Source organism: Schistocerca americana, chromosome 1, assembly GCF_021461395.2.
Source record: "Schistocerca americana isolate TAMUIC-IGC-003095 chromosome 1, iqSchAmer2.1, whole genome shotgun sequence".
Lineage (NCBI taxonomy): Eukaryota > Metazoa > Arthropoda > Insecta > Orthoptera > Acrididae > Schistocerca > Schistocerca americana.
Genome location: NC_060119.1, coordinates 1,103,733,422 through 1,103,754,996, shown reverse-complemented (window position 1 = coordinate 1,103,754,996; position 21,575 = coordinate 1,103,733,422). Strand labels below are relative to the sequence as shown.

General features: G+C 38.8%; 1 protein-coding gene across 1 annotated transcript in view; it reads left to right on the top strand.

Annotated features, from left to right (window-relative positions):
- The first annotated feature begins 269 nt into the window (after window positions 1-269).
- The window catches only part of LOC124550657 (retinal dehydrogenase 2-like), an 82,084-nt gene continuing 60,778 nt past the window's right edge, over window positions 270-21,575 (top strand). Inside the window, exons 1-4 of the mRNA XM_047125384.1 lie at window positions 270-383; window positions 14,845-14,949; window positions 18,795-18,896; window positions 20,244-20,409. Coding sequence (XP_046981340.1) covers window positions 348-383; window positions 14,845-14,949; window positions 18,795-18,896; window positions 20,244-20,409 — 409 coding nt within the window. The 5' untranslated portion in view covers window positions 270-347. The remainder of the gene's footprint in view (window positions 384-14,844; window positions 14,950-18,794; window positions 18,897-20,243; window positions 20,410-21,575) is intronic.

Below are 21,575 nucleotides of genomic sequence, written 5' to 3'. Positions count from 1 at the left end.
GTGAATTAGGTCCACGGGTCGCCAAAGGTTACCCATACTTGCTGCATGACCTTCGCCATGCACCGTATGGTGACTTGTGGAATTTATATGAAGACGAAAAAAGTCGCAACTGACCTTCATCTGTGACTCATTGTGTCTTATGATTACTTCTCTCTGTAGGCCTATCAGACGTAGAGTTTACTTATCTTTGAACCGACTTTTTATCTTTATGATGCTTGTCACGGGCATTACGTAACTCCAAGTATTTTATAAACTAGGCAAGAAATCTGTCTGCAGTCAGTACGCCTCTCTTGCCAGGTTGTGCCGATTTGTGATATCCTTTGACCCACCTTCCCTCATTATTCGTCATGGCTGACAAAGTTCCAGCACTCAAATACACACAGGTAATGTGCATCATTTGAAATCACTTTAAGTAACAAAAATAACAATATTCGGTCGAGAGCATTTTTAATTCTCTTAGCGTGGCAATGAAATGTTTCTTTTTTAATGAAAGTCAGTATGTGCACTACTATGACTGCACACGCGTGAATGCTTGATGAACACAGGGTAACAAAAACAACAAGGAGCAAACAGAAAACTGCCAATATCAATTTTTAGAACGTAGATAAGTCGACCCTTTTTATTAAACAATACTTACTGCCCTTTGCTTACTGCTTTCCTGACTGAGAGCAAATTCACGGTATGTTTTGAGATGTAAAGAACGTCAGATTATCCTGCTTCTACTGTTCTACAGCATAGGCCAGAAGGAAACATCTAGGGGGCTCTGCTATTAGGCCATCACCTAATACGCTGATCGCTGAGCTTTACGTGGCTTGGTTTATCAAGCTCCTCTCCATCGTCTGTCGTATCAATCGAGGCACAAGAATCTAAATAACACACCTCCCTTTCTTGTGACTTTTAAGGATCATCTGCAAGAAAGGCTTTCTTGTGTTCAGACTGTTTTCTGGTTGCATATCCTTTATCGTTATTTTTTGACGAACATCCTCCTTTTTCACTCCTGCTAGAACAGTATTTTGCAGTAGGTTCTGTTGGTTCCACTTGTACCATTTAATAATGCGTTCTGTATGACTTAGTTTATTGGGATTTAACGCCAATTTCTCATTTCCGTTTCTTTCTTCTGGTTTGACATCTTGTCGCAGTTTTACTTTAATAGAATCTCGGAGGCTACGTGCGCCACTGTTTTCCAGAGCCATATCAGGCTGGTAACAATTCCTATGCGCTCTTCACTCCCGGGAACTCCATTTTCCACTGAGCTATACGTGGCTTGGTATTATGAAGCTTCTCTCCATCATTAGTCGTATGTATCGAGGCACAAGGATCTAAATACCAGACCCCCCCCCCCTCTCTTGAGGCTGTTAAGAAGCTGCTCCAAGAAAGGCTTTCTTGTGTGTTTTCTGGTTACATTTTCTTTATCGTTATTTTTTGACGATCTTCCTCCTTTTTCGCTCTTGCTAGAACAAGGTTTTGCAGTATGGTCCTGTTTGTTGCACTTGTACCATTTAATAATGCGTTCTGTATGACTTACTTTATTGAGAAATAACACCGTTTTTTCATTCTCATTTGTTTCTTCAGGTTTGACATTTTGTAGTAGTTTTACTTTATTAGAATCACCGGTGCTACCTGGGCCACTGTTTTCAAGAGGCATAATCATAGGCTGATAACGATCGGGTTATCCAGCCAGGAGAAAAGTTCCTATGAGCTCTTCAGTCGCCGGTTACTCCATTTCATTTCATTTAAAAGCGGCCGTTATGATTCGACCGCAGTATTCGTCTACCGACTTGCAATGACCTAATTTGGTTGTGCTTAATGTTCTAAGCAAGCTAGACTCTTAAGTGCTCTTTTCCAGGGCCGTTCAAGCTTCTGCTGCCGTATTCGTGTTCCATATACGGGCATAATTTGTCTTGTCCATGAAGAGTACAATCCAGGAATGCGACTTCCTTTTCTTCCAAAGATCGTCCAGTTTCGTCGCAGCCGAGGGAAGGTTCTCTTTAACATCCCACACTTCGTCGTGGACAGGTTACGCCTCCACTTCAGATTTCCACGTCGAATAATTTTCCGAGCAACTTTTCCAATACTGGGAGTTTAGATGAGGTTGTAACACTCATTTTAGGCCTGGACGTTAAAATAAACGGCAGACTGTATGTGCGAGAGATCAACTGACGAAAATAAAGTAAAACATAAAGTCGGCACTCATGTAACTTCACTTACTCTGGATTTCCACGCACTACTTCTATGTGTAACGTTTATGAAACGTCCTGGGCCCATACCTTTGGGCCGGCAGGCGTGGCCGTGTGGTTCTAGGCGCTGCAGTCTAGAACCGAACGACCGCGACGGTCCCAGGTTCGAATCCTGCCTCTGGCATGGATGTGTGTGATGTCCTTAGGTTAGTTAGGTTTAATTAGTTCTAAGTTCTAGGCCACTGATGACCTCAGAAGTTAATTCGCATAGTGCTCAGAGCCATTTGAACCATACCTTTGGTTGAGCATTTTTAGTACCGCATAAGTAACGTGAAAAATCTTTTTGAAAGAAAATTTTATTTAATAAAAATAAGTGCATGCACTATTATAACTACACGCATATGAATGCTTGACAATTACACAATAACAACAACACAAGGAGTAAACAGAAAACTGTCGATGTCCTAAAAAGCATTATAGAGGACACATAGGTGAGAACTGAACTTAAAGGAGTGCATCTATTTCATATCATTCTGTAGGCCCTACTATGTTCGAGATCAGAGCTGCTCAATAAGACATAAGAGCGACCAGCAAGCATTACTAAGTGGGTAGGCTAATGTAACAAATCAAAGCAAATTAAAGAAGAGCAGGCAAATGTCCATTTTATGTTAAATCTTCAAGTATACTAACAAAATACGCCGGAGTTGTTCTGGAAGCGGGAAAAAACACTGTAGCATAAAAATGATCAGAAGGAACAAATGAAAGGGCAGACAGCACAGAATTTTCGCTCGTTTGCTGTAATGACTACTTGAAGTTGTGGCTACAATGTCAGCAAGGCTTGGAACCCGGCATTGAATGTAATTAAGAAGACTCTCAGCAAGAAGTACGAAATGGCGACCAGGGCGGACGTAGCAAGCACATCGACGCTACGACAGATTCCGACACCCACGACCGATGGCGCGCGGGTGCGGGCGCGGACGGCGAAGAGTGTGGCCCGCAGGGGGGGGGGGGGGAGGATTTAAATCGATTGCCCGCCCTCAGGAGCTCAGTTCGTCAGCGCACTTGACGAAGGCGACATGTCTGATCGCCGAAATATTGAGCCGTTGGACACTATGGACCGGCGGTATACCTGTGGACTGTTCAAGCATTTGCTAGACTGTTTCTTTGACCATCTAGGATGCAACATAAGCAGTCACTAAATATAAAGTTTTTTTGATTTACAATGTATTTCGCAGGCTTTGTTCCGTCAGCATGACTGTAAGAACAAAAACTTATATTAACATAATATTAATGCTGATAATCAGTGACATCCCAATTAAACTATTAGTTCTTCACTGAGTAGGAACATCCCCTTCCTAGCTTTTCAAGAAGCTTGTTTTTCAATAGACATGATTTCATATTCAGAATCGTCTTACCTTTTAGCCTGTTCATTACCATACGTTGTAAAATCTGACCACCGAATTTTAATTACCCTGAAATCTTAATATGCAGCATCTGTAGTGCAACTTAAAGGAAATAATTTAAGTAATTTACAAGTAAAACCTGATCTATTACCTTGTGACTATTACTTCCATCAGTCTCCGCTTACCACTTCATAGTCCAACACATCAAATGCACAGCATCGTGTGAAGCCATGCACATTGACTGACAAAAACGTGTGTTCAATTCACAGTTTTTTATACAGAGTGACTACACTAAACTGGCTGAATTCATGAATGGACACAAAAGAACTATCACTCTCGCAGACACCCAGTACCCGGTTGCTGTCAATGCTCTACAGTATAAATCAAGAGACCTTAGTGCCTTTTCCACCACATGGGACATATGGATCATCCTCCCTGAACATATTCCCACTTCTTGCTACTCTCCTGGGCATAACCTCAGTTAATCAATCTCCCTTTTTTTCCATTAGAAGAATTTCATTATTAAGTCAACCGACCTTTTATCCCCCCCCCCCCCCCCCCCCCCCACTCCCTGCTAGAACAATATTTTACAGCATGATTCTATTTGTTGCACCTGGAGCATTTAATAACGCGTTCTGTATGACATAGTTCATTGAGAGAGAACGCCAATTTTTCATTCCCATTTGATTCTTCACGTTTGGGAATTGTGTAGTAGTTTTACTTTGATAGAATCTCCGGAGGTACGTGCGCCACAAGTTTTCAAGTGCCATAATCATAAGTTGATAACGATCGGGTAATCCAGCCAGAAGCAAAATTCCTAACCACTCTTCACTCTCAGGGTCGTTATGATCTGATCGCGGTATTCGTCTACCGACTTAGTTATCTAATTTGGTTGTGCTTAATGTTCTAAGCGAGCCAGAGTCTTCAAGTGCTTTTGCCAAAACTGTTCAAGCTACTGCTGCCGTATTCTTGTCCCGTATGTGGGAATAATTTGTCTTGTCCATGAAGAGTGAAAATCGGGAATGCGATTTTTTGTCTCTTTTCTTCCAAAAATCGTCCACTTTACACTTCGCAACGGACTAAGTTATGCCTTCATGTCAGATTTCCACATCGAATAATTTTCCTCCCCGAGCAACTTTTCAAATACTGGGAGTCTAGATGAGGTTGTAACACTCATTTTTAGGTCTGAACGTTAAAATAAACGGCGACCTGTGCGTGCGATCGATCAACTGACGAAAATAAAGTAAAAAATAAACTCGGCACTCATGTAACTTTACTGACTCTGGATTTCCACGCAGTACTTCTATTTTTAACATTTATGAAACGTCTTGGGCCCATACTTTATTTTGAACATTTTTAATTCGGCATAATTAACGTGAAAACCTTTGTAAAGGGAAGTTTTATTTAATGAAAATAAGTACATGCACTATTATAACTGCATGCATATGAATGCTTGACAACCGCACAATAACAGTAACACAAGGAGTAAACAGAAAACTGTCATTATCAGTCAACGTGTCCCAAAAAGCATTGTAGAGGACGCATCAGTGAGAACAGAACTGAAAGGAGTGGATCTGTTTCTCGTCATTCTGTAGGCCCTACTACATTCGAGAGTAGAGCAGCACAATAAGACATACGAGCGACCAGCAAGCATTAGTAAGTGGGTAAGACAATGTCACAAATCAAAGTAAATTAAAGATGAGAAGGCAAATGTCCAATTTATGTTAAATTTTGAGGTATCCTAACGCACTACGCCGAAATTGTACTGGAAGCGGAAAAAAATGTTTGGAAGGCAACAAATGAAAAGACAGACAACAGAGAATTTTCCCTGGTTTGCTGTAATGATTACTCAGGTTTTGCTAACATTATTTCTTTTCAATTTTTTTAATCTCCTTTAAACGGGACTTTCAGTAGCAAAATCTTCAGAGATGTTAAATCCTTTAAAATCATTTCATTAGATAACTCAGTCTTTTTACAGCTGAATATACTTTTTTACTCTGCAAACTCCATATTGTACCTATGGAGAGAACACTATATACCAGCATAATCAGCTACTTTTCCCATTCCATTCTTGGTGGGAAGCAAGGAAGATTAGGATTTAACATTGTATCTACAACCCATTCAAGGATGGCGAGATAGCAGACTGACCGCCTATTATGCTTCTGCTTCAGTCCAGATTTCCCTTAATTTTGGTGTTTTATAGTACACAGTTTGTAGTAACGGTATGTTACCTGGGTCATCACTGAAGGTGGATTCAAGAAACAGAAAAAATACAGTTTTTAACCTCAACAGCAATGTGTTTGTGTTTGCTGCTATAAACAGAGACGACGAAAGAAAATCACTGCCAGTTACTGAGGGCTTGGCACAACAGCTTGGCGCGTCTACCTCAACCAATCACGTAGCGCGAATTCGCAATTATCTATAGCGACACCTCACTGTTGTTGCAGTTCTACAGAAGACCATCGTTTCGCCTGCAGGTATTTGTGCTTCGAAGCTGAAAGCTATTTCGCCGACTCTACTGTAGCTAATTAAGATTATACTGCTGACTTCATATAAATGTTAGAGTCCAAAATACATTAGTTGAAAATACCTAAGGTCACTGACACTCAGAATGTAACTGTCTTCAGCAACTTGTTTTCGAACCCAGCTAATTTCATTGAATTAGAAGTAAAACAATTGTATATCTATGGTGAAATGTGTTTAACATTAACTATCTAATTTCGTTTATGTTTGAAGGACACAACCACTGGAACATGGTTTTTACTGTGACCACAAGTCTTACATCATATGAAGAACAACGTGCACATGATATCGTGGTTGAATGCATGTTATGTACGCTCTGTTCAGTACTTGCTGCTTAATATGTGGGGCTTTTGAAAATGGCTAGTGTATGACCAAAATTTGTAAGTTAATGCAGATGTGCAGGAAAAACGGATCCATAATGTTCGAATACAATATTAGAAGTGTGCTGCTTGACCAAGGCATGTCGATTAAATATAAAGGCACAACGTTCCAAAGCAATATGAATTGAAATGAGCATGTAAGGACTGTAGCAGAGAAGGCGAATGGTCAACTTAGATTTATTGGTAGAATTTTACGAAAATCGAAGGAATTCATAGGCGGGCTGCCAGATTTGTTACCGGTGGTTTCAAACAAAACTCAAGTATTACGGGGGCATTCCGGCAACTCGAAATGTGAATTACTGGAGGGAAGATGTCGTTATTTTTGAGGACCATTATTGAGAAAATTTAGAGAGCCGACACTTGGGGCTGACTGCAGAACGATTCTACTATCGCCAATGTACATTTCGCATAAGAACTGTGAAAATAATATTAGAAAAAGTAGCAGTGGTACGAATGTAGAGGAAGTGGTGGTAATATGGACACCAGCATATTTTTTAATAAAATATTGTACATTAATACAATAATAGTACCTTAATTGATATAGTTAAACTCTACTGACAGTTAACTAAGACATTGTATTGATTAAATTAATTAAAATGTCAGAATACATTTATTATTATTTTGTTTCGCAAAGATGATAAATTTGACAGCAAATAAGATGTGCACTTAATATGGCGCCCATGGTGTTTGTTAATATGGACTCCCCAGTATATTTTAAGGATTTTTTGCTGCAAGAAAAACGAAGAATTGCTTTTTAATTAAAATACGTATTTATTATGAAATATAAAACCATAAAAGTGCAAAGTAGCACAGCACTAGCGACAGAAGTAACAAACATAGTCCTCTTTCTCTGCCCCCACGCATTCGTTGTGAGTCCGTAAAGAGCACATAAGGCATTGCACCAATAATTCGCCACGAACATCATATGAGAACTTCCCGTCACAGAATAGGCAAAGATTATCTGGCTGGCGTTCACCAACCGGAAGGTCACACGGAGAATGAGCAGAACCAGTTGAGAGCCCCAAGACGTCACCGTCAACACAATCTGAGTCATCACTTTCTATTTTTTCTTGCTTAATCAAAGTTTTCTTTATCTGTCGACTATTGTTAGTTAGTCATCACTGTCCATTTTTTCTTTCTTAATCAAAGTTTTCTTTAACTGTCGACTATTCTTACTAACGCCTCTTGCACGACCATATTCACCAAGCCTTCTACTACGAGTTTGGGTTTGGGTTCCAGAATAAGATGTCTGTGATATATCGTAACTCAAGTTCCTTTTGATAGCTGCTAATTACCGTCGACCCCGTCCAGGGCCACGAAGATTAGCTGCAGTTTTTCTCTTCTGTGTAAGCTTCTAATTCAATTTTGTATGGATATCCTGTTGCAAGACTAGCAACACATGGTTTTCGCCCACGAGACGATGTTTTCATCTTCTCACGTATGGGATGGATATCCCTTGGAGACTCACCAAATGCAATTTTAATACGCCCATGGACATCAATTTCAATAGCATCAAGGTCCTCTTCAGTCTGAACTCTCTTTTTGGGTTGCTGTTGTTTCGGTAGGTCGGCAGACGCAGGAATCGGGACTTCTTCCCCAGCGATGAATTCATCATCTCGAAATTTCTTTCTTTCTAAGGGATAAATTCCTGTTACCCTAAACCCATTTACTGCATTAATGCCGGTTGTACACCTGGAGGTAGGCCTTACCAAACAGAGACGCTATATCACAGGGTCCAACAAGTTAGCCTTCATGGAGCATCCACTGACGAATATTCTCACTGTAGTGAGTCTTAAATGCACCCGTAAAAGTATGATCCAAGGGGTTGCAGTTTGTGTGTTATGTGTGAAGGCAGTGACAAAATGGTGACGAAGTTTTTTTCTTGCCACATCAATCACATCAGTTTTCCTTACATGGGAGAAGTGACCATCAAGGATGAGTAGTATAAGCGATGTCTCTGTTGGCTTTGTTTTTTCAATAAAATGTCCGGCCGCTGTGGCCGAGCGGTTCTAGGCGCTTCAGTTGGGAACCGCGCTGCTGCTACGGTCGCAGGTTCGAATCCTGCCTCGGGCATGGTTGTGTGTGATGCCCTTAGGTTAGTTAGGTTTAAGTAGTTCTAAGTCTAGGCGACTGATGACCTCAGATAAGAACGTCTGCCATATTCGTTCTCAGGAATATGAACATTGGGGGAACATAAGAATCTCCTGCACTATCGAGCAGATGACCATTACTAGAGACCCGCACTCTGCAGCAGTCAGAGAATAAATTTGGCATTTACCTCTGCTTGCAATTACTTGCGGTGTCTTAGTCTGAACTACACTAAGGCCTGTTTCATCATTGTGACATACTCGATCTTCTGGATATTTATGTTTCTGGAATTCAGCTTGCAGCAAGTCGTAGAATGAGTTAATTCTCTCACGGGTAAAGCCTTTTGCTCGAGCATATGACGTTCCGGTTGGCTTTCTAATTGAAAGGCTATCTTGATGACATCGAAGAAAATGGTCAGGCCAAGCCCTTCCAGCAAATTCATTTCTGAAGTTTGTTGCAATTCCATTTCTAACTGCAAGTTGGTAGGCAATTTCTCGAACATCCATATGAGTACAACCATAGAATTTGGCGCCTATATAATGTAAGTAATCCACTAGTTCATTTTCTAGGCATGCTGGTACAGCTGGTTTTCTTCCAAGCTTTTTAGTTTCAACATCTACCACCTGTGGGGTATTAGCCTGATACACATACCAGTGCAGAGTTGTTTTTGGGACAGTGAAATGTTTCGGTGCTTTTTTAACTCCCATCGTTTTGCTTATGGCGGCAAACACAGCCTCTCACATTTTGTTTTTATCCCACACCTCCCTTTTGGGGGTTGGTTTAGGTGCCAGATTAGTCCTAGGCATCTGGAAACAAAAATAAAAACATTTTATGGGCTGCTCATAATATGGACCCCGAGGTTCGCATTACAAGCACCAATGGGGGCCATATTACAGTCACCTTAAACGAAATAATACCACACCTTTTCATCTATTTGAAACTGTTGCCAATACTTTCTGGGTTGTATGCATGGCACTGACATCTAAGTATTAACCAATAATGGTACGTTAATAAAGTGAAATTCACATACCTCTGAAAGTTCTGAACAGGAGCTTGAAACATACTGTCACTCAACCACTGTACTGACCTGCTTCCAGTGCTCCTACAGGCCAGTGAGGATACTAGTAGAATAGTTCCAGCTATCACCACTAGAGTTCAGCTAAATGTTATTAAGATATTAAGGGGGGCCATATTTGTTGCAGGGGCCACATTACCACCATTTCCTCTATATACACAATCGTTTTGCCCCTCACTCAAATTGCGAGTGGAACAGAAAGGGAAATGACTAATAGTGGTGGGTTTCTTCTTCCACACACCATATGGTAACTTGTGGTTGTGTGTATGAGTTGATGTAGAAAACTAGTACCCTACTGATTAAAAATGAGTTACTGTGATTATGCCCCAAAATAACTGTATTTAGATATAAGTTCAGTTATAAACATTGTAGGCCTGTATGGTTCAAAATAATTTGACCAATGTATTGTGTCTAATCATTATCTGTCAATTAGGTTCACATAAAAAAAGAAAAACATTGTGTATGGTAGCATAAATATAACTAATGACTCAGGCGACACAGTAACAGAGAATTTATGGGAAAAACAGAAAGTAATTAAAAATCAGAGCTGGTGAAGAATTTCATAAAATATGTAAAATCATTCAAAACCTACTAGACTTAGACTAAGTTCTTACTTGACAGAGGGGCTGTTAAGTGAAGTATAGTAGTAGCTTCAATAACAACCCAAGCCATCAGTCATCTTGGGCAGTTTTTTATGGTGTGCAAAATAAGTGGAGAACAGCTGGTGACATTTTGGAGCTTAGTTTTGTCTGTGAGATAAGTTTGGGTATTACATTGAAACAGAACTCCCTATGAATAGTAAATGGGTTCATGACAAATCCGGGGACATACTGTTAAACTATCATTAGCTATTAAAAGCTGCTGCCTTTCCTGTGCATTCAGTTGCTTGGCTTTGGTTGTTACTATAGAACTAGAAACAGTCAGAAGCTAGTCAAAGCCAATGCTTAAATGTGAGAAAGGTCATCAACTATCACAAAGTGCAGTAATGTTGTGCAGTGGCTTCTTGAAAAATGTAGATAATACAAGAATTTGTGTGGAAGAAACTATGCATAGTTTGGATAATGAACTGACATTTAGCATGGAGCAGTTCTTCTCTACTCAGTTTGTGCATTTTGTTGTAACAGTTTGGAGTCTATCATAGATGGCCACCATCTTACTTCTGTCAGCTGTAAATAGTTTTGGAAGTCAGTGTTTAACTAACAGACATGTCATTAATTCAAACAATGGAAAATCCAGGATGGAATGTAACAATATTATGAAAAGGAAAGTTACTACTCACCATACAGCAAAGATGCTTAAGTCGCCGATAGGCACGACAAAAAGACTGTCACAAATGAAGGTTTCAGCCAATAAGGCCTTCGACAAAAACAGATGATACACACAAAAACACACACACACACACACACACACACACACACACACTCACGCAAATCCAATTCACATACACAAATGTAGCCTCAGGCAACCAAAATCACACTGCGAGCAGCAGCACCAGTGGATGATGAGAGTGGCGACTGGGTGGGGATAATGACGAGGCTGGGGTGGGGAAGAGGAAGTATAGTAGGGTAGAGATGGTGGACAGTGAAGTGCTGTGGGTTAGACGATGGGCAGGGGAGAGGTGGGGAGGGGAGGGGGGGTAGCGGCAAAGGAGAGAAGTAAAAAGACTGTGTGGTGTGTTGGTGGAATGAGGGCTGTGTAGTGTTGGAATGGGAACAGGGAAGTGGCTGGAGGACAGTGGCTAACAAAGGTTGAGGCCAGGAGGGTTATGGAAACATAAGATGTATTGCAGGGATAGTTCCCACATGCACAATTCAGAAACGCTAGTGTTGGTGGGAAGCATCCAAATGGCACAGGCTGTGAAGCTGTCGTTGAAATGAAAGATGTCTTGTTTGGCAGCGTGCTCAGCAGCAGGGTGGTCCACTTGTTTCTTGGTCACAGTTTTACAGTGGCCATTCCTGTGTACAGACACCTTGTTGGTTGTTATGACCACATGGAATGCATCACATTGTTTGCAGCTCAGCTTGTAGATCACATGACTGGCCTTTACTGGGATAGGTGATGTTTGTGACTGGACTGGAGTAGGTGGTGGTGGGAGGATGTATAGGACAGGTCTTGCATCTAGGTCTATTACAGCAGTATGAGCCATGAGGTAATGGCTTGCCAGCAGGGGTTGTGTAGGGATGGACGAGTATATCATGTAGGTTTGGTGGATGGCGGAATAACAGTGTGGGAGGGGTGGGTAGGATCAGGGAATGATGAGGGGTAGTTGAAACCTTGGTGGAGAATGTAATTCAGTTGCTCCAGTCCTGGGTGGTACTGAGTTACAAGTGGAATGCTCCTCGGTGGCCGGACGGTGAGACTTTGGGAGGTGGTGGGAGACTGGAAAGATAAGGAATGGGAGATATGTTTTTGTACAATGTTGGGAGGATAATTAGGTCTGTGAAGATTTCAGTGAGGGCTACCTGTGAAATCAGTCATGTGATCTATAAGCTGAGCTGCAACCACTCTGCTGCATTCTATGTCAGCATGACAACCAACAAGCTGTCTGTCTGCAAGAATTGCCACCGACAAACGGTGGCCTGTTATTTCATTATCTACACCTAATATCCATTCTCTAACCTATGAGAGGGATTCCTATTACCAGAGAATTAATGGCTAATAAAAATGCAAGAGAGGAAACTACATCTTACAAGGGAATAGCACTATTTATAAACAAAGTTGAGTATGAATTTTGAAGCTTACAGAACTAAAGTAGTTATAAATTTACTTGGACATAGATTGCATATGACTATTAGTTCTTTACAATTCATTCACTCAATGTACTCTGTAGGTAATGTCTAAGTTGGGGGTCTTTAAGGTGTTAAACAATGCAAAACATATCTTAAAACACTGAGAAAAATATTGTTAACAAAATAACTGGCAACTAACTATTATTAATGTTGGACGGTGTATATCAACAATAAATGAGGTCAAAATACTCAGTACCTTGTATACTCAAAATATAACTGAAACTATTAAATCATAATCAGCAAAAAAGTATTGCTTCAAAAAAGAAAATTGTAAAATGACCTAGTTATCTAGTTGTATACATTTTCCTTTGTCTTTACATACTGGGCCAAATAAATTACAATAATCACAACTCAGAGGAACAGGATTGAGAAGGCCAGTTCTATGTAAAGAACAGAAATTTATTCAATTTGTGATGGAGAAAACACAATAAGAGTGGAAATCCCCACTGATATGAACTTATTTTGTTCATACATTACATCAAATATTAGACGCAAACACAATAATAATAATAATAATGATAATAATAATAAATCACAGCGTATGGGAATTCCTCAATGCATAACAAATAACATCAGCCTGATGGACTCAGATGTACATTGAAAGCTTTGTAAGCATTACCATATTTTTCATAAACAACAAATGAGCTGATGTTATGATTGTAGCAATATTCAAAATTCTTTGAAGTACATTGATTCTTATTTCTCAAATAATATTCTAAAACAAATGTAGCCGTTTTAACTGTGAAAATTGTTTCAGATATAGCTCAGAGAGATTTATAGTATTAGCAGTCTACGTATTTCTTTTAATTTTTTGGAAATGTCTGAAGACTCTCAGTTTCCTTTTTAAGAATTGTTGCACCTGATTATAAATTATGTTCTGAGCTCCTGTTAAGATTTATATGGATGAAACAAATAGACCTACAATATACAAAAACGTTCGGTTGACTGTGTTCTTTGATCTGGCTTCTTGTTGGGGGTCAAGGTATTCTGGAGGTAACTAGATCCCATCAGGCATAAAGCAGTAAACTATGAAGCACTACAAATTCCACATCATTTCAAAAACATATATTATTAGCCACTCTTACAAGTTAATATATAGATTCATGGGTGAAGATTCCTATTAAGTGTATGACAAGCAGTAATATATGTTATAAACAGGATTCTGTTTTTACACTGTACATGTAATTGCTAAACTTTGATAAATATCAGTAGGATGGTGTAACTATTAAGCTCACAAGAGCACATTTTTAATTCTTATTTATTGGTGATTGGAATACTTTCTGTTCTGACAGCACTTTATTACACAGGTGGTAAATTTGATGGTTGAAAACAGTATGTAAAGAGATACAGAGTACATAGCAGCTGTCAACAGATTGTTATAACATATCGTAGCAGTTGAAAACAGATAGAAACATAGTAAAGTAGCTGATATTTAGGATAGTCATGAAAGCAGTAACATTGATCAAGTTAGTGGATTTCTTTGTATTTTTACTCCATCAAATTTAAAATCAAAATGAATGAATAGTATATAGTAATATAGTGATGCTTTATTACTAATACAACAAATAGAGTAAGTTTTGAAGTCCTTGTTGAGGTACACCTTGACTCCTACCATATTCCAGATAACTGTCCTTAGTGATGGGGTTCATGGAACATTATGAATAAATAAATTAAGGGAGTTAACTGCATAAAAAAGAAAATTAAATGCAGAAAATGTCATTAAATTCAAATAGGCTTATATGTTGGCTATTACTTACTGTGAGCTGGTGCAATTTCCAGTACAGCTGTTAGAAATGCACAAAAAACAAATAACAAGACACCTAGCTTTGAGAGCCTCAGGTTGCTTCTTCTGGGATGAAGGAGGAAGTGATTTATAAGAGAGTGTTGGACCTCAACACTGTGAATTTATAAGTACAGTGCCAACTACAGTTAAGGGAGTGATAGCAGCACAAAGAAAAGAGAGAAAATATGATAAATCGAGAGGACAGAGGAAATGTCTTTTGGGGAGAATAATGAAAGAAGGTAGAAATCAAGGAAACACCAAGAAGGTAATTAAGTGGTGGTGAGAGGAGGTTAGGCTAGCAGAATCTAAATCCATGACAGTGGAGGGATGGGAGGATATACTGAAGGATAAGAAGTTCAAGAAAACTAGTGTTATGAGGGAGAATTGAAATGGTCAGTGTGCTGTTGCAGACAGTGAGTGTCATGTGTTTTGCTGTACTGTTCATTAATTAGGTACGGGACATACTCAAGATGGACTGTAGGGAAATGAATTTGTCTATAGAAGTTTGAAACCAGTGTAAAATATTCTGTTGTTACCTGCCTAGATCCATAGTCCTTATTTATATAGAATTTCCTGTATGTTTCACACAGTGCACAAAACTTACCTAAATTCTTTTCCTATTGCAGCTTTTTATAAACAATGAATTTGTTGATTCAGCCTCTGGAAAAAAGTTTCCTGTTATAAATCCTGCCACAGGACAGAAGATTGCTGAAGTTTCAGAAGGAGATAAGGTAAGTGGTTACATTCCCTTTCATTAGAATTTACATGGCACCTGAGAGTAATGTGCTCATGATGTCTATCATGCCACATTGTGCTTGGGAAGGAAACAAATTGAGCTGTTTTTTTTCCCAAAGGAAATGAAAAACACTAAGTAAACTGTTTTGGAGACTGAATTATTCTTTCCTTTAAAAACTGTAGAAAAGTAAAAAATAATGAACAAAACATTCTAGGGAGTTTAGACTTTCAGCAGTTCCTCAATGCAGCATTGTTCATCCAGGAATTCACATCACTTGAGCTAGATATGGTGAGGATAATTAGTATTATATATTACTATTAATAAATGTTGTACTTTATAGTCTTCAGTTATCATGCTAGCTGGTGGGTGTTTTAACTGATTGTTACTAGTAATTCAGCCCAAACATCCTTGGTAGCAGAAAACTTGTTTCTGCTATAGTTCATTAAAGTATGGCATATGCTTGCTTGATAGTGTTGCACTAGAATAGAAACATGGCTACAAAATATGAAATAACCTATAACAATTATTAATATTGGGATCACAAAATTTACTTACAAGAGGAGGCCGCCAATTGTGAAATTCAGATTCGATTCATACTGCGCATAATAAAAGCTCATGGCCAGAGATGTAATGTGGCAAAGCACCAAGATGCACTTCTCAGCCGTTGTCGAGAAAATCGACAGTTAAAAGAAACCGTTGCGGTGAAATACTCTCAACGATTAATAATTTTCTACAGCGTCGTGGCGCAGCGGTAAGCGCTCGGGTTTGTAATCCGGAGGTCACCGGATCGAATCTCGCGCCATGCAACCTTTTTGTTTTATTTTAGTATTTGTTTTTTGTAATTATATATATATATATATATATATATATATATATATATATATATATATATATATATATATTTGTTTTTTTGTAATTCAAATATATATAATTCCCAGCAATCAGTTGCAACAATTATGCATACAATAAGTTGTTGAAAGTCGTTTGTCGTGGAAAAACTGGCGACTTCGAACATAATAAAGTTAACCACATATAGTTAACGGAAGACGTAGAGACGATATTCCGAAATGAATACGTATAGCATAAGTCAAACGTTCGAATTAGAATAGAGACCCCACGAACACAAATTTGCTGTGGCGGGTATGAAATATAAACTCCATTACTCGCTCGTTACACTTAAAGGACAGATGTTGAATGGGCCGAAACGAGCCGCCGCATAACAGCGTTGTTACCTGCTAACTTCGAAAGAAGGTAGATGCAGTCCCTAGCGCAACTTATAACATCGTCGAAAATCAGTGCGGACGGGAGAGCTTTGGTACACCCTGTTAAAAAAAACGGAAAAATGGAGGCGGTACATTTGGAGAGCGATCCGCCTTCACCAACATGCATAAGCAATTCATTAATAGTATATATATATATATATATATCAAAGATGAGGTGACTTACCGAACAAAAGCGCTGGCAGGTCGATAGACACACAAACAAACACAAACATACACACAAAATTCAAGCTTTCGCAACAAACTGTTGCCTCATCAGGAAAGAGGGAAGGAGAGGGGAAGACGAAAGGAAGTGGGTTTTAAGGGAGAGGGTAAGGAGTCATTCCATCCCGGGAGCGGAAAGACTTACCTTAGGGGGAAAAAAGGACAGGTATTCTCTCGCACACATGCACATATCCATCCACACATACCCCTAAGGTAAGTCTTTCCGCTCCCGGGATTGGAATGACTCCTTACCCTCTCCCTTAAAACCCACTTCCTTTCGTCTTCCCCTCTCCTTCCCTCTTTCCTGATGAGGCAACAGTTTGTTGCGAAAGCTTGAATTTTGTGTGTATGTTTGTGTTTGTTTGTGTGTCTATCGACCTGCCAGCGCTTTTGTTCGGTAAGTCACCTCATCTTTGTTTTTATATATAATTTTTCCCACGTGGAATGTTTCCTTCCAAAATTCAAGCTTTCGCAACAAACTGTTGCCTCATCAGGAAAGAGGGAAGGAGAGGGAAAGACGAAAGGATGTGGGTTTTAAGGGAGAGGGTAAGGAGTCATTCCAATCCCGGGAGCGGAAAGACTTACCTTCGGGGGAAAAAAGGACGTGTATACACTTGCACACACACACACATATCCATCCACACATATATAGACACAAGCAGACATCTGCTTGTGTCTGTATATTCGTGGATGGATATGTGTGTGTGTGCGAGTGTATACCTGTCCTTTTTTCCCCCTAAGGTAAGTCTTTCCGCTCCCGGGATTGGAATGACTCCTTACCCTCTCCCTTAAAACCCACATCCTTTCGTCTTTCCCTCTCCTTCCTTCTTTCCTGATGAGGCAACAGTTTGTTGCGAAAGCTTGAATTTTGTGTGTATGTTTGTGTTTGTTTGTGTGTCTGTCGACCTGCCAGCACTTTCATTTGGTAAGTCACATCATCTTTGTTTTTAGATATATATTTCCTACGTGGAATGTTTCCCTCTATTATATATATATATATATATATATATATATATATATATATATATATATATGAATTACAAGAAACTAATAATAAAAAAAAAAATTGCATGGCGCGAGATTCGATCCGGCGACCTTCGGATTACGAACCCGACCGCTTACCGCTGCGCCACGACGCTGTAGAAAATTATTAATCACAGAGAGTATTTCACCGCAGCGGTTTCTTTTAACTGTCGATTTTCTCGACAACGGCTGAGAAGTGCATCTTGGTGCTTTGCCACATTACACCTCTGGCCATGAGCTTTTATTATGCGCAGTATGAATCGAATCTGAATTTCACAATTGGCGGCCTCCCCTTGTTAGTAATTTTGTTAACAGTTTGATACATGGCAGCTAATACAGTGAAATCTAATTAACTTGGCTGTCTCTTGGTTGTCTATGATATTGTCAAAGTATTATGCAGACACTCATTCAGCTGTCCTAATTCTCTGTAAACAATGACTGCTAAGTCAGAATGTAGTTTTCAGAATAGAACTCGTAGAAGTGTGTCCTGCAGCATAATTGCAGGAACTGTTCAGAGCTGGCTGCTGTCATCTGACTGCACAATGTCTGCAGCATATTGTCTTCTCTTCCTGTTGGTAGAAGGATACACATTTCTGCTAGTACTAGGTTGAAGCAATGTAGTCCCCAGTTGAGAGCACTCACTATGCCACCTGGCAACACCCTCAGCAGATGAGTATGATATACTGCTGGACGTGGTGTGGAAGCAGAAAGTGGTTCCGATTTATGAGCGCCATCTGGAGGCTGCTGCTCGGAACTGAGTGACTTTACCTTTGTATGGCAGCCTCATTTTCTGTTTGTTGCATACCTCTGAAGCCTAATACACAGTAGTATCAATGAAGACACAAGCTGGATATTTTAAGATTAATAGAAAATATTTCTACTGATTTAAAAATGATAGTATCACGTTATTGATTGTATTCATTCTTTGGACCAGAGATGCTCTTTAAGTGTACTTTCAATGGTCAAACTGGAATGTTTTCTTAATTAATATGTAATTATTTTGTCATGCATTTTGGTCCTGTTATTAACAGATAAAACAGGAAGGTTTGCTGTAGCAACTGTGTGTGTGTGTGTGTGTGTGTGTGTGTGTGTGTGTGTGTGTGTTTGCTGTATGTGTATGTGCATGGCTCTAAGTAATGACTGCAAACACAATAATTCACACAGTCATACAATTGGTTCAAAATATTGATTTAACTCACGTTACATGGGTGGCACACAGATTAATGCACACACACACACACACACACACACACACACACACACACACACACACAGCCTTGCTGTAAGCTCAGCCCACATAGTAAATCTGAAATGAGAATGTTGGCTATTACAGGCTGATGTGGACAAGGCAGTAGCTGCAGCCAAGGCTGCCTTCAAAAGAGGGTCTGTGTGGAGAGAAATGGATGCTTCAGCACGAGCAAAGCTAATGAATAAGGCAAGTTCAAAAAATAAATACAGTTAATCTGTGATGATTGTTAATATAAAATATTTGTTATATGTTATCCTAACTTTATCCATTGCCCAAATTAAAAGTAAACTAAAAGACATTTGCAAATTGGACAGAGAAAAATAAACAAGCTTTAGCTGCAAAGAACAATATACCAGAGTCTTATATGAATTAAGTTGCTATCAAAGTCCACAAAGAAAGTAAGTGAAGATGAAACGTAGCTGATCTTGCTAAAAGTTACACTGTCTGAAAGAGTTCATTATAAAATTTCCAAGGAGAGATTTTCGCCTTTCAAATACCACCAGATTAGTGTAAATCATACATTGATCATATACATTTTAATAGTGCACAGAAATATATATTTGATGCAAAGTTTTTTGTTATTTTGTTTTGCAGTTTGACATTTTTTTGTATAACTATCTACTACTAAAATCATTATAGATTTTTCAGACAAACATCTTTTTGGCTTCAAAAATTAACATTTTTTAAACCATCTTTGGGGGGCAGGGGGCGGGGGGGGGGGGGGGGGGGGGGGGTGTCTGTGTCTGATGCTTTTTAAAGGTTAAAACTGTGATTTTGTCAAGTTATTAAAATTTATTTTTAAATCACAACTGACCAGTTAACAAGAAATATGAAGAAGCAGCCAAACACATGCTCTATGATAATCTTGGAAACAGCCCTCCTTAGCGCCTATCATGTCGCTGCCAAATATCGGCCCTACCAACAGTTACAGTACTGGAGCTCAAGACGCAACACATATTGCAGTACGCATAGTATGTGTTAGTATTGTAGTGATTTATGTAGGCTTATTATACACTGTCTCTGACTGAATAATGATGTCATTGGCAAACCTTAATGATATTATTTCTTCTCCCTTTTCTTCAGTTTCATTTCTAAATTTCTGCTTCCATTACTGCTTACCATGTGCTTGCATTGAGTGACAAGGAGGGATGGGCTACTTTACCATCTCACTTCTCCTCAATTAAGGTCTGTGCTGTGCTTTCTCTACAGTTTGTAAATCATCTTTAGCTTCCTGTATTTTATCTCTCATAACTTCAGAATTTCAAAGGGTGTATATCAGTCATCACTGTTAAAAGCTTCTTTCTAACTTTAGTAATGCTGTGATTCTGAGTTTGCCTTATGTGCTCAATCCCACATTTTCCATTTACAATGGTGAGCCATTTCTAAGGTCAGAGGAAGGCAAGGGTATAGTACTTTCATTTCAACTGCATCTAATAAAGCGTGGTTGTGTTCAAATCTTATTCAGGCAATTGTATTGCTTTTCATTATCAAGTAAATTATTCAGTAGAAAAAACACTAATATTCTCATTTCAGTTGGCTGACTTAATTGAGAGAGATGCAAAACAGATAGCAAATTTGTTAACATTGGAGGGAGGCAAACTCTTTTATGGTTCCTTTTATGAAGCAACTTCTTCAGCTACTACTCTTCGATACTATGCGGGTTGGTGTGACAAGATTACTGGGAAAACAATCCCTACTGGTAAGTACAGTAAAGTAGGGAGACATTATAATGAAATATGAATTAATGCTCATGAGATATTGGCACAAAAATATGTCATCATATTTTATCAGTAGAACTTACAGCACTCAGAGGAACAAGTAGGACACTGTTTTAAAAAGCAAATTGACCTCTACTGATGTAATTTAAATGCAAGATGATAAAGTTATATTTTACACTAAGCCACTAAAATGCTAGGTTTTGATTAAATTACCTTTAGGCTTATTTCAGCTTAACTATTTGTCATTTATGGATCTGAGAAATGTTTTAAATTTTTTTTACATTGTCTAAGATACCAGTAGAGGTACGATGAGAAATACCTATTGTCATGCATTTCACAGTGGTGTTCCAGGTGTGGGTGTAGATATAGATAGCTGATGAGGATTTGTGACAGTGAAATATTCAAACTGATAAGTAAAATAGGTTCGTTCCATAGCTTATGAAATTGCAAACTGTTTTGTAAATACTGTCAACATTTCATATGCAGGGGGAGAAAAATGGCTCTGCATACTTGATACCTACAGGTAATTCCATATGCTCTATGGAGCATATCACTTAAACAGCTCATAATGAAGAGTTCTCTTTGAGAGTGCAGCTTCATGTTACTTTCTGAATTTTCTGTTAATAACATGCCTATCTTTTAAAACTATTCAGTTACTTATTTTTGTAAAATATGTTCTTGTCCAATTTAAATCACACTGTTCAATCAGGTTTAATACTGTGTGATATAGATCTCTTTGTTTTTGCAACTTTCTTTCTACAGTCCAGTTTATCTACAAATATTTGGTAAGCTGTTTCTGTGACTGCCTAAGATATGTATAAGATGCAACATAATCAGTCACTAAATTTAAAGTTTTCTGATTTACAATGTGTTTCAGAGACTTTGTTCCATCAGCATGACAGTGAGAATACAAACTTATAGTAACAGAATATTAATGATAATAATCAGTGACATCCCAATTAAATTATCAGTTCTTCCATTGAGTGGGAACATCCCTTTTCTAGATTATCAGTTAGCTTATTTTTCAATACACATGACTTCATATTCAGAAACATCTTATCTTTTAGCATGTCAAAGATTTTCATACCCATACATTGCATAATCTGAGCACATAATTTTAATTGATTAACAGATAGTGTAAAATTAT